Genomic DNA, 15,801 nt, shown 5'->3' on the forward strand with positions numbered 1-15,801 from the left:
TAAAATATGTATTGATCATTCTTTATCAATATATATGTTAAATTTGAGAAGTTTACTGTGTTTGTATTAATCCACCTTCTACAAACTGTCATACACATCTTGTAGTCCCTAATGGGACCAACACCTTCACCATATAATCATAAATATAGTTAAATGGTAATCTTTGTCCTCTATTTTAGACACCGATTTTCATTAAGCACAAAATTTGTAATCATTTTACACTAAATCATCAACAAGTATCAAATAATCGTTAACATAATTTAGAGACCAAAACCAAAATGAAGACATAATACAAGGACCAATGATAAAATTCACTGGACGATTATATTTTATAAATTTTAAGTGTTAAACTATTATTTAAAATAATGAACAAAAAGGAAATAATTTTTTTTTAAATTTTGAAAAAAAGGATAAAATATATAACAAATATTTCTGTTAATTAAAAAAACTTTGATTAATATTTATTCCGTGGGGATACACAAATAGGATTTGTTTTGTTACAAAAATTGAAAACGTGAAAAAGCATACATAGAAGCAGAACTGAAACCTGCATTCAAATTTCATTCTGCTGGCACACTCCCTCGCTCTCCCAAATTCGAAACCCAAAGGTAATTTCCAAATTCCAAGATCTACATGAGGGTTTTCCCTCGATTTATGCTTCCACAATGAAAATAGATCTGATATTTGGAATAATCTCCATGTTTTCTACCGTTTCTTTATTTTATTTTTATCACTAATGAACCCTAGTTCTCGTGCCCTCCCTGTCTTCGTTTCTTCTTCTTCTTCTTGTTGTACCTCAAATCATGTGTTGTTGGGTTTGAATTATCGATTTCAGATTTGTGTATTTAGGGTTTTAAAAAGTTTAGGTTTTGTCTTTATTTGTGTTAAATTTGGTGATCTTACTGAAGGCTAGACGTTCATTATGTTATATTTTCAAGTCTATTTGTATGTTTCAGGAGGGCAGTTTTCAACTACGAGTTATGGTTCATGTTTGCTTTGTACTTGTTTTGGGTATTTAGCTGATTAGAAATGGTGGGTTCCCTTTTCCTAATTTAATGCATTTGATATGTATGTATTTTTCAGGTGATGACAATTGTGCTTCTCTTTTGGGAAGATTTGAGTTTGTGAAATTTTGGAGGACTCTTGATTTCCATGGAACATACTTTTGGTTCCGATTCTGTTCCTTCTGGTCCTATGGACAAGTCTAAGGTTCTGACTGTTAAGCCATTGAGATGTCTCGTTCCAATTTTTCCATCGCATTCTGATTCTTCTGCACCACCCCAGTCTTCTCCATTTGCATCGGTTCCTCCAACTGGGCCATTTCCGCCTGGTGCTGCACCGTTCTTCCCCTTTTATGCCTCAAATGAGTCTCAAAGGCAAGGCAGTGGACCGGCTCCTGGTAGGTCTTACCCTATCCCCTCACCAGTTCCTTTAAATTCTTTTAGGACCCCAGTAACAGCATCAAGAAATGGTGAGATAGGGACATCAAGAAGGAGTTCTAGGAGTCATACAATTGTAGACGAGGATGGATATAGTCAGAGTGATGGTTATGACAACAGCTTTGGTATGGATGGCAGTGATGATGAGAAAAAGCCAAAAACTCGCAGAAAGTCTAGGGGTGCAGCTGGGATTGCTGTTTCTAATTCCGAGATTGACATTGACTCATACGTTACTCATCTATTGGGATCTTTTAATCTCTTGGAAATTGATACTTTCCGTCAAGCTGACAGTGACAAGGAGTTGGTCGGACGTGTACTCGTGGTTTATAATTTGCTCCGGAGAAAGATTACACAACTTGATGATACAAAGGAGGCTATGGCAGGGGTAACACGGCGCCCTGACTTGAGGGCAGGTACTATTTGTATGAATAAAGGGGCTCGGGCTAACGTCAAGAAGAGGATTGGGGCTGTACCTGGTGTAGATATTGGTGACATTTTCTTTTTTCGGTTTGAATTGTGCTTGGTGGGATTGCATGCTCCAAGTATGGCTGGGATAGATTATATGGGTGTTAAGTTCTCTGCAGACGAAGAGCCTGTGGCTGTCAGTATTGTTTCCTCGGGAGGATATGAAGATGAAGGGGATGATGGCGACGTGCTGATATACAGTGGCCAAGGGGGTGTTCAGAGGAAAGATAAACCACAGATGGATCAAAAACTAGTAAGGGGTAACCTTGCTCTCGAAAAGAGCTTGCACAGGGCTAATGAGGTACGAGTCATTCGGGGTCTTCGGGATTTTGCCAATCCGACTGGCAAGGTATATGTCTATGATGGTCTATACAAGATACACGAGTCTTGGATTGAGAAAGGGAAGTCTGGTTGCAATGTTTTTAAGTACAAATTGGTTAGAGTTGCAGGACAGCCTGAGGCATTTACATTATGGAAATCAATTCAGCTATGGAAGGATGGTGCTACTACAAGGGTTGGGGTAATTCTGCCCGACCTTACTTCTGGGGCTGAAAATTTACCTGTTTGCCTTGTAAACGACATCGATAATGAAAAGGGGCCTGCTTATTTTACATACTCATCCAGTCTCAAGTATAGAAAGCCATTTGCTTCGACCAAATCTTCTATAAACTGCAGCTGCTCAACTGGATGCCAACCTGCCACTAACTGCCCTTGTGTTCAAAGAAATGGAGGCTATATGCCATATACCTCACTTGGTGTTCTTCTCAGTCATAACTCATTGGTTCATGAGTGTGGTAAATCTTGTTTATGCCCTCCTAACTGCAGGAACCGAGTTTCCCAAGCAGGTCTGAAAATCCGTCTAGAGGTGTTTAAAACAAGGGATAAGGGTTGGGGACTTAGGTCTTGGGATCCCATTCGTGCAGGAGCTTTTATATGTGAATATGCAGGTGTAGTTATTGATTCTTCAACAGTGGAGGAAAATGGAATTGACCCTGATGACAATTACATTTTTGATGCTACTCGCTCCTTTGATTCTGTGGAATCTCTGCCTGTTGATGAACCTGCAAAATTTCCATTTCCTTTAATTATCAGTGCCAAAAATGAGGGAAATGTGGGCCGTTTTATGAACCACAGCTGCTCGCCTAACGTGTACTGGCAGCCAGTTGTTCGTGAGAATCACGATGAATCATATCTCCATGTTGGCTTTTATGCAATCAAACACATTCCTCCTATGCAGGAGTTAACATATAACTATGGAACGGTACGGGCTGACAAAGCTGGCTCGCAGAGGAAAAAGTGTCTGTGTGGAACACCGAGATGCAAGGGCTCTTTTTACTAGTGGTCTACAAAAACTTTGCGAGGATGATGCATGCTAAATGGTGCCTCCTGTAAAAGGTAGCCATCTCTTTTTATCCCTCTTAAATTAATTGGTCATTTTGTTTTATTTTGCTTTTTGTTTGTCCTATCAATCTAGATGCATGTTGCAACTAATTTTAATTTCGGCAGGTAGCTTAGAACCATCTTTTTGATAATTCCTAGCTCTAAAATCATCTGATTCATCTTTGATCATTTTAAAATCTTTTGGATTTTTGGTTCTTGTTTACTGTCAGCTTATTCTGTGGTCCTAGAATGCATTTGGATTGTTTTCAGGTCAGTGCATGTGTAGTGCTGCTCCCATCATATGCAGGGTTGAAAGACCAATACCGTCTTTATGTAGTATATCCCGTATGGTTCTCAATTTGACACTTCAATTGCATTTTCTAATTGGAACTACAACTAAATTTAAGAAGAAAGACAATTTATTATGAGTCTATTGTTCTCTTGTGTTTTTGGTTTAGCCTAATGTAAATATATATATGGTCCATGAATATGAAACATGGACTAGAACAACCTTTAGATCATGTTGTGTTTTGGTTTGAGCAATGATGAGCTTCATAGAGGTTAATGGCATTGTGACACCTTTGTGTTCGAAGTTTCCTTTCCTTTTTCTGGGATTGATCATCTTTGGAACCATCTTGTAGGGGAGGGTGGAGTTGTGACCATGTGAATTTGAGCAAGTCAAACGTGTGAGCCATGTTGGAATGCAGTTCCTGGGTCATTGTTGATGCACATTTTTCTTAAGATTTATTGTATGCATGTTTCGAAATGCTAGATTAGTATTATATTGGTCCAAAGCAATAGTGCCTATTATCTAATTACGTTTCGAAGTTGAGACACCAAAATGCTTGGAAGGTGCCTAATTACTAATATTAAGGACCTGTTAGATGGTTGATGCAAAAAGTATTGTCAAGTCACTCAACGTAAAAATTAGTATGGGAGTCATAGTGCTCAATCAGAAACTAGAAGACAATCTTTAATGGTTTTCCATAATTAACGTGAGAAGACATCACTAATAGAAGTGATGATTTATTCGCACAGGAAAATCCTAATAATTGTAGTACATGATGTGGGTTTGTGGTAAGAAATACATAGCAAAACTCTTTAGTAAGGCAATGAAAAACATAACAAACGTTAATGGGATATTAACACTCTTCAAGTTAGTGCAGAAATATTTATTAGGCCAATTTGTTGCTTGATAAACTCAATATTAGTTTTCAATAAGGGTTTTGTTAGGATATTAGCTAGGTGATACTTGGTATCCTAAAATGAATAGGTCGTTGAGGCACCATAGTAGTCATGGCCATCATTGTTACAAGGCACGTGGTACATGTGGCACATAATTTTTCAAAACAAAATTGAAACCATATGGTAATCCGTCCTCGACAATATTTCAAAATCTTAAGCTCATACTTCAATATTGAAAATCATTAAATAAATAATTAAATCAACCAAATGCTTACTCTTTCACATTGACCTATCACAAGCAAACCAAAAATAGTCGATAAATAAAAGTGACCATAAGATAATTCAACTTTGAACAAGTCTTCAGTACCTCTCAGGGTCATGGAATGGTTCTCCATTATTTCTTTCTTGTATACATTAGGAATTATTGGGATGCTATATGGTTTAGCTCCCAAATTTTCTATTTCTTTTAGAAGATTGAAAACATATATCTTTTGAGATAAGAAGATCCCGTTGTTTCTCATGATCTCTACTCTAATGAATATTTTGGTGGTCAAATTTTTTGTTTGGAAGTGAGACTGAAGAAATGTCTTTAAGTCCTTGTATGCTTTGGTTGTCGCTTCGAGTAATCACAAGATCATCAACATAAATTATAAGTAGGATCACACCAATTCCAGATTGCCTTTCGAAAACTATATGATTAGACCTACACTTTTGCATCCCATATATCAAGATAACTCTACTGAATTTGCCAAACCATGCTCAAGGACTCTGCTCCAAGCCATACAAGAATTTTTTGAGGCGACATACTTTCCCATACTCCCTTTTAGAAACAAAGTCCTATTTTGCTCCATATATACCGCTTCCTGAAGAGTATCATGAAGAGTAACACTTTTTGATATCCAAGGGATGCTAGGGCCAATCAAAGTTTGCTGCCAGTGAGATGAGCAACCGAACATAAGGGAGCTAAGAAAATGGAGAGTAAGTGTTGGAGTAGTTAGCCCCCTACTGCCAAATGTATCCTTTGGCAACAAGACGAACTTTAAGTTGAGCCACAGACTGATTTGGTTGAAATTTAACTATAAACATCTGTTTACACCCTATTTCCTTTTTGTAAGCAGTCAAAACTACGAATGTCTATGTACCATTATGATCAAAGGCATTCATTTCCTCAATGGTAGCATTTGTCATCCGGAATGAGCCAATGCTTCACCAACAATATTAGGAATGAATAGTGAATCTATTTTACAAGAAGAGAGACGATTGATTATAAGAAACAAAGGAAGCAATGGGAATATGGGATATGTACAAGCATGTTGTTTACCTTTAATTATCCCACATGATAGTGTAGTGGGAACACTAGGTGGATCTGTGGATGAAGACGGAGGCAAAAGATCGGGATTTGTTGTAGAACTATGTCGCCTCTGATAAGCAAGAACAACAGGTGGTTGGTCAAGTATGATCAGCAGTAAATGCACGAGGAGACTGTACAGTACAACAATTCTTAGGAGTAGGTGGAAGACAAGGTATCATATAGATATTTTAGGAGTACTTGGTGGTGGACACAAGGAAGAAAGGAATATTTTCTTGGCAAGAGATATTTTAGGAGATGACATAACGATTTAGTGTAGGAGAATAACATCATTCCTTCAAGATTTTAAAGTATGGAAACGTGTGACGAGGTGTAAGGCTCGAGGCAGAAAATAAAAAAAAATACAAATATTTATATATATGTAATACGTAGCTTTGATGTAGCTGCAACTTTATAAACAGAATATACAAAAAATGTTTAGTAGTTTTGTGCTTGTATGTGGCAGCATAATATACAAAAACACTATACAAAATTACAAAAACCGAAAGTATATACTTGTAAGTAGCAACATATATAGTTATACACTTGTATAGTACTATAGTTGCATTGTATGTAGCAAAGTTGTAATAAACAGAAGTTACTTGCATGAACTGCACAACTTTTATAGATAACTAGCTAAATAGAAGTCGCCCACTAAATAAAGTACCACAACTTTTAGTCTTGTTTAAATAAAGAATAGGCCTACCTACTAACTCGTACAAATTACACCCACATGCATAAAACATTCCAAGGACGTACGCCTTAGTCTCGCCTCACCTATACCCGTATCGAATAGAACACGCTGAGCCAAGTCTTCTTCATGTAAAACCTGATTTAGATCTGGAAAATCGTGTGGTTTTATGAAACCATGTGCTATGGTTCGAATCCATAGTTAATCCTATTTCTGATACGGACAGATGACAATTGAATTTGATTTTCCCATTATTTTCATATCCGTAATAGTGTAAAAATGAAAAGAAGGCCCGGCCCCAAGTTGTTCAAGGATAGTGTTGTTGAGTTTCTCGACCCTTTGCCTTAGGATTAGTCGGTTCTATTTCTTGATGGGAGCAGGAAGGGATATAACTCAGCGGTAGAGTGTCACCTTGACGTGATCGAAGTCATCAGTTCGAGCCTGTAATCCCTAAACCCAATGTGAGTTTTTATATTTTGATTTGCTACCTCGCCAAAATGTGTATGACCCATTAGAGCATTAAGAGGTGACACCTCAAACATGGGTTTTGGCTGCTGTGCCTTGAGGCGCATGCCTCAACCATTTTTTAAGACAATGGTACCAAAGATTTTAGGTTCAACAGGAAACAAAGGTTTCACTAAATGTATTGAAGATGGAATATCAACGCCAAGAACTATGGAGAGCACCTGAATTATTAGAAATATATAATAGTTGAGACAGCATCTGCCCAAAAGGTTTTGGAATAGAAGTCCTCGTGCAACGTCAAGAAGGTGATGATTCTTATGTTTGACAACCCCATTTTGAGCTGGGCTATCAACACATGATGACTCACGAAGAATGCCATATTGAAGCAAGTAAGATTGAAAAGACTCGAATATGTATTGTTTGAAATTATAACTATGCATGATGTGAACTGAAACACCAGACTCTGTCTATTTCAGCAAGAAAGAACAAAAAGTTATAAATACGTAAGATTCATTTTTCATCAAATAAAGCCTAATACGAGACTAAGAGAGCAGTCATCAACAAAGATAACAAAATACTTAAAATCAGTGTTGGTAGTAACAAAATACAGGCACTAAACATAGAATGAGCTAACTCAAAAGGAACCCTTTTATTGATTTGAGGACTTGCATGAAATTGATGAAGTTTTGCAAATTGACGATAAATACACTATAAAGATAACAAATGAGTAAATTGTGGGCATGGGAGCCTCAAATGCTGGTCTCCAAAACATCAAATGCTGGTCTCTCACCATTCAAAAAACACTTGCATGTATTTGCTTTTGTTGAGTTTGCATAATTTTCACATAAGCACTTAGTGGAAGAAGTGCGTCGAGATCCTTATAGATTTTATTGAATTTCGTAATGTAGGTGAGTAGTGACTGATCTTGTTTCTCTTCCCGATGAATTTTTTTTACATAAAGTAGCCAAATAATCCATTGATTTGTTAACATATTTATGGTGTTAATCAAGGGAATGACAAAATTTTCAATACAGTTACTAATTTGTAGGAATAACATGGCATCATCTTGTAATCACTATTCACTGTATCATAGGTGGGGGATCAAAGGTAAGCCTTACCAATACAACGCAAATACATCTGAATGATCTTATTCCATTCAAAGAAGTTGGAGTCGTTGAGTTTGCTATCGGTAATCCTACTTGCTATCGGAATTACTTTAGCCAATCACAAACAAAAGGATTCAAACAGGATTTAGTAAATCCTGAAGCAATTATATGAATTGATACCCTTAAACAAAAGAAACCTGATATGCCAAACAAAGGAGACTAAGACCCCAAACAGAACAAACCTGGTACGGCAAATAAAGGAGAGTGATACCCCAAATAGAAGAAATACAAAACCTAGTACCAGATATGGTTGCTTTTCACACACTTGCCGGAACGAAGAACTAAAAGCGAGAGGAGACAGAGGGTGGCAAGGTGACTATGGAGACAAAAGAGCGACGCCAGAACAGTGTTTTAAGTGTGCCCATGCGCCAGAGTGTGAGTGGCAGACATTTGCTTGGGGGTGGTGCATGTGACTTACTTGATGGTCATATGGCGGCCATACTCGCAGGGTACGCCTGTGAGGCCTGTCTAAGTCATTTGGAAGTGGGTGTTACTGTGTTAGGTTGGACTCAGTTGGAGGGCGGATAGCCGACAATTCTAGTTTAAAACCCTAATTTCTTTTTTTCACAACATCTTTCCTCTAATACCAGGAAATCAGTGCAAATTGTTCTTTGTTATTGACATTCATGAGTACATGTATTTATATAGGACTTGAGAGAATCGAATCCCTGAAGTTCCCTGATGTAACTGTGATTTTGTTTCCTTAGCATATTGTTTCCATAACAATGTTAAAGCCAACCACAAAGAGAAGTGTAGCTTGGATGAGTAACCAAGTGTAAAGAATCACTCAACAGAAAATACTTGATGTGAAAAATATCTTATGACAAAACTAGAAGAGATAAAATGAGAAAGATGCACTAAAAAGGTGTGTATAAGCTGCTTGAGTTTGATAAGTAGAAAATAAGCGGACTTGGCTAGAGGAAATAGACATTGAAACTTGCTCGGAGAGAAGAGAAGGATGTTGAAGACTTAGCAGCAGTTAGGTAATGTTCTTCTTTAGACTTTATGGAATTTTTTCGGCACTGTAACTGTATTGGTTGCATAAAGAATTTATGTTCTCATCTTATGATAAATCTAAAAGGCGAATCACCTGGCTGTTAATTTAATTAGAATAAATGGATTTTGAAGGTCTAATATTGCACCATGGCACTATGCCATGCCAAAATTGTCGTGCTTATCTTGGCAACATGGCACATGCCATTTTCACTCGACCTGCTTTATCACATGGCAAGGTGCAACCATCAAAATCATGGTGTGTGCCTTGGAGGAAACACAGTAGATCCCATGCTCTGGTCATGTACTACATGAGAATTGACTCCTATATGTTTTGTATATTCGTGGAAAACCTGCTATATGGATGGTCGACTGATTATCACAGTATACTTGCATCATATTAATTAGCAGAATCCTTGGTTAAGCTCACAGGTGGCATCTTCTAGGACGTGACTTATTGATTCCACACTAGCCTGTGAAATTGTTGTTTGTTTCTTGCCCTTGCAAGAGGCAATGTTGACACTAACTAGTAGTTGAGTTTCGAGTAATTAGACAACTTGTGTGGTTTGCATTTGAGAAACCATCTAGCTTGTTGGATTTAGATTCCAACTTCAAGAAATCGCTCCTGTTTGGTGATGTCCCAAATCTGAGTACAGAATACCTTCTGTTGGAGCTCCCTTAAGATTCCTAGAAGATCATTGAAAATGACTAGAGTGGCAATATTATGGTATGCAAGATATCATGGAAAGTGACTAGTGTCAACATTATGGTATGCAAGATATCATCAAACATGACTGGAAGTGGCAACATTATGGTATGCAAAATATCATCGAAAATGATTGGAGTGGCAACATTACAGTATGCAAGATATCATGGAAAATGACTGGAGTGGCAACATTAGGGTGCATTTGGTACGCAAACAGGATTGGATGGGACAGGTTGGGCGAGAGTGAGGTACACGGGTGAAAGGATCGTGCAAGGTTTTAGGGTTTTTATTTGACATGGGTAGTTTAGTAATTTACCAATCTTGTGCATCTCTTTGATTTTGTTTCCACCTATTTTGGTGAGCAGAAAAAAGGCATTTGTGTCCCAATCAGTCCTGTCCCGTCTCAGTCAGCACCAAACCATCCCGCGTAACACCCTTATGGTATGCTGTATCTAGGCCTCTAATTGTCATATAGTAGAGTTTTCCAATCTACTTTTTGTATCTATGGAACATGTAGGTGCTTTACATCTCTACCCTACAAGTCATTTAAAGAATCACGAACATGTTTCGTCTTAGAGAAGGATCCCATTATGGATTGATACCAACAAAATATGGTTATTGATGAGCATGATTAATCTGTTAAATAAATGAGAAGGAATACTTGTAGAGTGGGTTAATGTCTGACCGAATAGAAACCCTAAATAACAATGTAAAGGTAAACTGCATAGTAAAATGACATAACTGTTATGCATTTCAACACTCCTCAAGTTGGAGTAAATATATCAAACAGGCCTAATTTGCCACATATATATGGCCAGTTTTGGATTATGATCAATTCGGTAGTGTAAAGACCGTGAAACACTTGTAGCCTGTCTTAATACTTTTGCTCATTTTGAACTAGTTAATTCAGTACAATGGAATGCTTTACAGAAGTTGACGAGTTGGATAAGTAATTTGAGCAGAAAGAGCCTAAAAATTTGACACCAAGGGGCTGTTTACCTAATACTTACCTGGTAAGCACTTACCAAGTCACATTACCTTATCGGATGAACATGGCAAGGATCAAAAATCTTACCCGGTAAGAGCAATGGCGAGGACCGAGAGTCTTACGCGGTAAGTGAGTGTGACGACTCTTACCCAGTTAAAATAATGCTTAGCGGGTAAACTGTTGCATACGATGCCATTTTTGGGGACTAAAATCTTACCCGATAAGGTAAGTGATAGTGTCAAATCTTACACGGGGGTGTTTATGGTAAACCAAACGAACCCCGGATATCCCACCAGAAGGTAGGGTCTAGGGGTAGGATGTATGCAGACTTTACCTGTGTCTCTTGAGATAGAAGTTGTTTCTGGGAAGACCCCTGTTTGCAACAAAAAAAGAAGAGGGGGTATTTAGCTATTCAAGTATGTGTACTTTTATATGTTATTCAAGTATTTGGTCCCTTGCATGAATTGTTTTTAACTACTTTTCAATGTTCATATTTTCGTAAGGAAAACTACACCTTGTTATAGCTGGGAATGACGACTTTTATGGTGAAAACTGTGGATCTCTCTAACCATTTGTGGTTTGTTATTTTTGCAGAAACAGAAGAATCTGTAGTTTGTAGGCGGAAATGAATCGGAGTTGTTTTTGGGCAGAATTGTTATCAAGGATTAGGACTTGGTGAAAAGTCATATTTAAGTTGTGTTTAAGTAGTAGTACTTGAAATTGAAATTGTGTATGGGGATTGGGTATTGTGTAACCCTTGCTTCCTATGATTGATTATTAGGTGACTATGTTTTAATGTACTCTTTATGATTTATGATGCATCTACCTAAGATGATATGATGGTAGTACTTGAGGAACCGAATGTGTGCCGATTGGCTTTGTTGCGGCAGAAGATTATCCTGAAACTAACCCTCTTCTTGATGTCATATTCCGAAAACCAGTATGAGGTTCTCCACCATGTTAGGGTCAAGTGGTAGCCTTGAGTCATTGTGCGGCTGCACACAAGGTTTACTAAACACTTGCTGGCTCTCACCACGTAAAAGATGTTTACTTGGTGCCTGCATGGGCCAGAAAGTATCACCGTTTGGTTTGATAGAATGTTTTCGAGGGGGAGTTGGATTTTGTGGAAGAATTGGAATATTTGGAATGGAATTGAATTTCACTTTTTAAATTAGTTATTAAAATAATCATTTTACCTTTTTATTAATTGATTATTACAAAAGACGTGTTTTTAACATATAAACAAATTTCACGAAAAACCAACTATGGCATTTCTAAATCCATGTTTGTGGGATTTAATTGTAATCATGGGATTTCAATTCCAATCATCCCTTCAAACCAAAAGATGATATTCCTATCAAGGGAGAGGCTCTTACTCTGGTCAATGATCAATATTGACCTGGAGTTTGCTTTAATCTGATTAGCGCTTACCCAATTTGTATTAATAAACAATCACTTAGCCATTTCTCAATGTTCGATTTAAGATTAGGATACCACCAAATATTAGGAGTCCGATGTATCCAAGACAACTTTTCGGACTTGATATAGTTCTTAAAAGTCGATGGACATGCCTTTCGAATTAACTAGTGGTAAATCACGAATATATCCAACAAAGATTGATGCAATAAGAAAGTAGGAAAAGCCACAACCTCTGGAATATGGATTAGAAGTTTGTAGTTTCCTCTCCTATGTCAAATGGCCAAGACAAGAGCAAGAGACTAGTATAAAAAAGATAGGCCCAAGTAGAGATGGACAGTCAGTTGAAGTTAAGTGAACCAGATGATTAATTTAAGGATAGATCGAATGTAATTGGTTTGTGATCGAGCAGGCCCAACCAAAACCCAAATGGGTCCAGCCCCAATATAACTGGTCATGACATGAGGACAGGTTATGTGTAACAATTTTATATAATTTATGTATTAAACAATTTTTCATGTTTTAAATATTTATGTTTTAGACAATTTTCATATATCAAATACTTATGATTTTTAAACTGTTTGAATGAAGTTTATGTTTTTCAATTTATGATCAAATAAATAAAATATAATTTAATTAAAGTATATATAAAATTTTATTTAATTCATGTTATATGTACATATATAGAGTTAAACACTAAAAGAACACCAACTACTTAATTGTTTATAAAAGACGTTGTGACCCGTCAAACCAGTTACTACCGGTCATGTTTCTTTTATCCGGCAAGCGGTTATAAGCTAAATAAAAGCAACCGGTCATAAAAGACAGTTATGTGACCGGTTAAACTGGTTACTGCCAGTCATGGCTTTTCAACAAGGACTGGTTACAGCTCCCAAGGGCAAGCAGGTTAACTGGTTTGCCATCTCTAGAACTTACTAGTGTCAAAGCGATTGGGACAAGACTAAATTTTTGGACCTTTCATGAATCATAACGGATCAATAAACAGACGTAAAGCAACTCGTAATATATGCATCTTATAAACCAGAAAACAACATAAAAAAAATCCCATCAACACAAGACAATTGCCCAAAATATATTGAAAAATAGGTATCATAAAAAGAAGGGTCAAAACTTTTAACAATCTAAAAATGAAATCCATAAAGCATCATCCAAAGCCTCGTCAACTACGCAAATCACGTGCTGCTACAACATGCCGATAGGCACAAGTTTGTATATGGAAATCAGTGAGAGGGAGGGAGGGAGGGTCGGATTCTGTTGTGAATCGATCCATAAATGACAATGCCCAATTCAGAACGCTGTAGAATTTGAGAAAAGTTGCATTAAGTTATCCAAAGTTTCAGGAAAGAACTTTCTTGCGAATAGGAAGCAAGGCCGCTTCATTCCGTTCCATATGCATGGCGTTGTCAACACAGTCTTCTGCAAAAGGCAATAACAGTACAATGAACTTGTAATCTAAAAGAACAGTACAAGAATCGAGGCAAAAACATGTTCTGGATAAGAACTTGGGTTTTTATAAGAACCTATTACTTGACAAGAACCTGTAGCCGCAGTGGAGGTTCTTATAAGAACCTAATGAAGAACCACCATTGCGGATGCTCCCTGCATTGTTTAAAGAGTATAGTTTGACTTTTGAGGTCAACTCCACTACTAATCGGAAGATGACATGAATGTCTTCTAGTTTCGAGTAAGAATTGTTAGGAAATACATTATAAGCATTACAACTTGAGAGCTCATGATCTTTATGTATTATATTATAATAACTCCCCAAAGCCCAAAGCCCAAAGCAATAGGTTGGCCCAATAACTTCGGATTCAACTTAAAACCATGGAGGAAGTTATTGATAGCCCACAACTTTGAGCTTATAAGGAACTCACAAATCTACTTTTCTATCCATGTGTGGGACGGGTTGTTACATATATGTAAAAAAATGTATCAAATTATAATTTAATAAAGTATTAAACTCTACCTTCTCATCACTTGTGAAATGCAGGCTAGTATCAAAGGCCTGCAGTACAAAATAATGTTAAATGGCTACTTACGAGGACCCAAAAGTCATTGCATTTGGTGCTAACTGGTCCGACTCCCAATCGACGCTATCAATTTTTTTATGAGGATGAGTTTTGCATAGATTTTATCGATTAGTTGGGCCAATGGTGTCATATACCATAGTACTCCCTCCTCCCCAAAACAAATGTCAACATTGCTATTTTAGTTTGTCCAGAATAAGTGTCCACTTACAAAAGTAAATGTCTACTTTCTAATTCTACCAGAGATGGAGAAATTCATTACTACCTCTACTATTAGGGGTAAAATTGTCATTTAGTTAATTTAAAAGTGTACAAATTGCACATTTCTTAAACTGTGTTCTTTCTCCGTTTGTGGGTATTTACTTTTGGGATGGAGGGAGTATTTGAAGAAAAAATGGCTACTCATGAGCCATGGGTTTTATGCCGCAGGGAAGAGAAGCCGTTGCAAAATGACTTGTTTCTGTGGCTCGAATCCATGGCTTCATGGTCCCAAAAGAGTAACTTTATTAGAATAAGATATTTATATGTACCGTTATGTTTCTAAGAAGCTTGGAAGGAACATCTTGAGATTTATATGACTTTATGGGTATTTACTTTTGGGATGGAGGGAGTATTTGAAGAAAAAATGGCTACTCATGAGCCATGGGTTTTATGCCGCAGGGAAGAGAAGCCGTTGCAAAATGACTTGTTTCTGTGGCTCGAATCCATGGCTTCATGGTCCCAAAAGAGTAACTTTATTAGAATAAGATATTTATATGCACCGTTATGTTTCTAAGAAGCTTGGAAGTAACATCTTGAGATTTATATGACTTTGGGTGCCACTTTCTTTCCGACCAATCAACATATGTTACAGACCAATTGGCAATTCCACCAGGATCAACCATCTGAGAGAAGTGATTGAGAAGCATGTTAGCAACTAGAAACAAAATCGAAGTGAGAAAAGTGATAAAATAACAAAAGTTCAAAGTACTAACCCGAAAAAGTGTTGGGAAGTAATGTTCGTCGGCATAACAATTGCGCCCTTCCATGCCTGGCTGTTGAATTGAAAATGGAAACTTGATGAAGTGTTTCTCAAACAGTTTGAAATTCAATGGAAAACGAAGAATATACAAAGGTTCTATATGACATAAAACTCCCTCTAGTGAGAGTCATTGACTAATAGTCAAGGTTCTAAACAGAGTGACAGCAAGGTCATGCCTCAAGCCTTAGGAGCCACGGCGAGGCATGGCATGGTTTAAGACAGCAAGTCTGTATATCATGTATGTATGTGTGTATATATATATATAGGGGAGCGATCAAATGCAAACCACTCAATTTGTACAAACCGTGCAAACCGCATTCAAACAATCATAAATTTTCATTTTGTTCATTTTTTTGTAATTATGAGAGGTTGATTAATCATTTTTATTGTAGAGGGTGTTAATCATAGATATTATCATCTTCATTATTTTAATTTTAGAGAAATACATGAAACAGTTTCATTAATGTTAGAGAAATACATGAAACAGTTT

At 37.1% G+C, this 15,801-nt stretch overlaps 2 protein-coding genes across 7 annotated transcripts in view; one reads left to right on the top strand and one right to left on the bottom strand.

Moving 5' to 3' along the window:
- The first annotated feature begins 559 nt into the window (after nt 1–559).
- On the top strand, nt 560–11,679 carry LOC112518153 (histone-lysine N-methyltransferase, H3 lysine-9 specific SUVH1-like). Its single transcript, XM_025125753.1, has 3 exons — nt 560–608; nt 1,084–3,299; nt 11,421–11,679. The coding sequence occupies exon 2, from the start codon at nt 1,153–1,155 to the stop codon at nt 3,241–3,243; it is 2,091 nt and encodes a 696-aa protein (XP_024981521.1). The 5' UTR covers nt 560–608; nt 1,084–1,152; the 3' UTR covers nt 3,244–3,299; nt 11,421–11,679.
- Nucleotides 11,680–13,251: 1,572 nt separating this feature from the next.
- LOC112518428 overlaps nt 13,252–15,801 on the bottom strand; it is a 20,073-nt gene continuing 17,523 nt past the window's right edge. For 4 of the 6 annotated variants that reach the window (XM_025126114.1, XM_025126113.1, XM_025126117.1 and 1 more), the window contains 4 exons: nt 15,265–15,324; nt 15,052–15,174; nt 14,230–14,268; nt 13,252–13,679 (listed from right to left, as the gene is read on the bottom strand). In XM_025126114.1, coding sequence (XP_024981882.1) covers nt 13,551–13,679; nt 14,230–14,268; nt 15,052–15,174; nt 15,265–15,324 — 351 coding nt within the window. In that variant the 3' untranslated portion in view covers nt 13,252–13,550. Of the gene's footprint in view, nt 13,680–13,783; nt 13,863–14,229; nt 14,269–15,051; nt 15,175–15,264; nt 15,325–15,801 lie in introns of all 6 variants that reach the window. The other 2 variants (XM_025126116.1, XM_025126115.1) reach the window with 2 other exon arrangements.

Source organism: Cynara cardunculus (assembly GCF_001531365.2).
Source record: "Cynara cardunculus var. scolymus isolate 2C chromosome LG 9, CcrdV1, whole genome shotgun sequence".
NCBI classification, from domain to species: Eukaryota; Viridiplantae; Streptophyta; class Magnoliopsida; order Asterales; family Asteraceae; genus Cynara; species Cynara cardunculus.

Excerpts from the sequence above, each read along its gene's own strand:
- LOC112518153 (XM_025125753.1), top strand. The coding sequence starts at position 1,153 with ATGGAACATACTTTTGGTTCCGATTCTGTTCCTTCTGGTCCTATGGAC.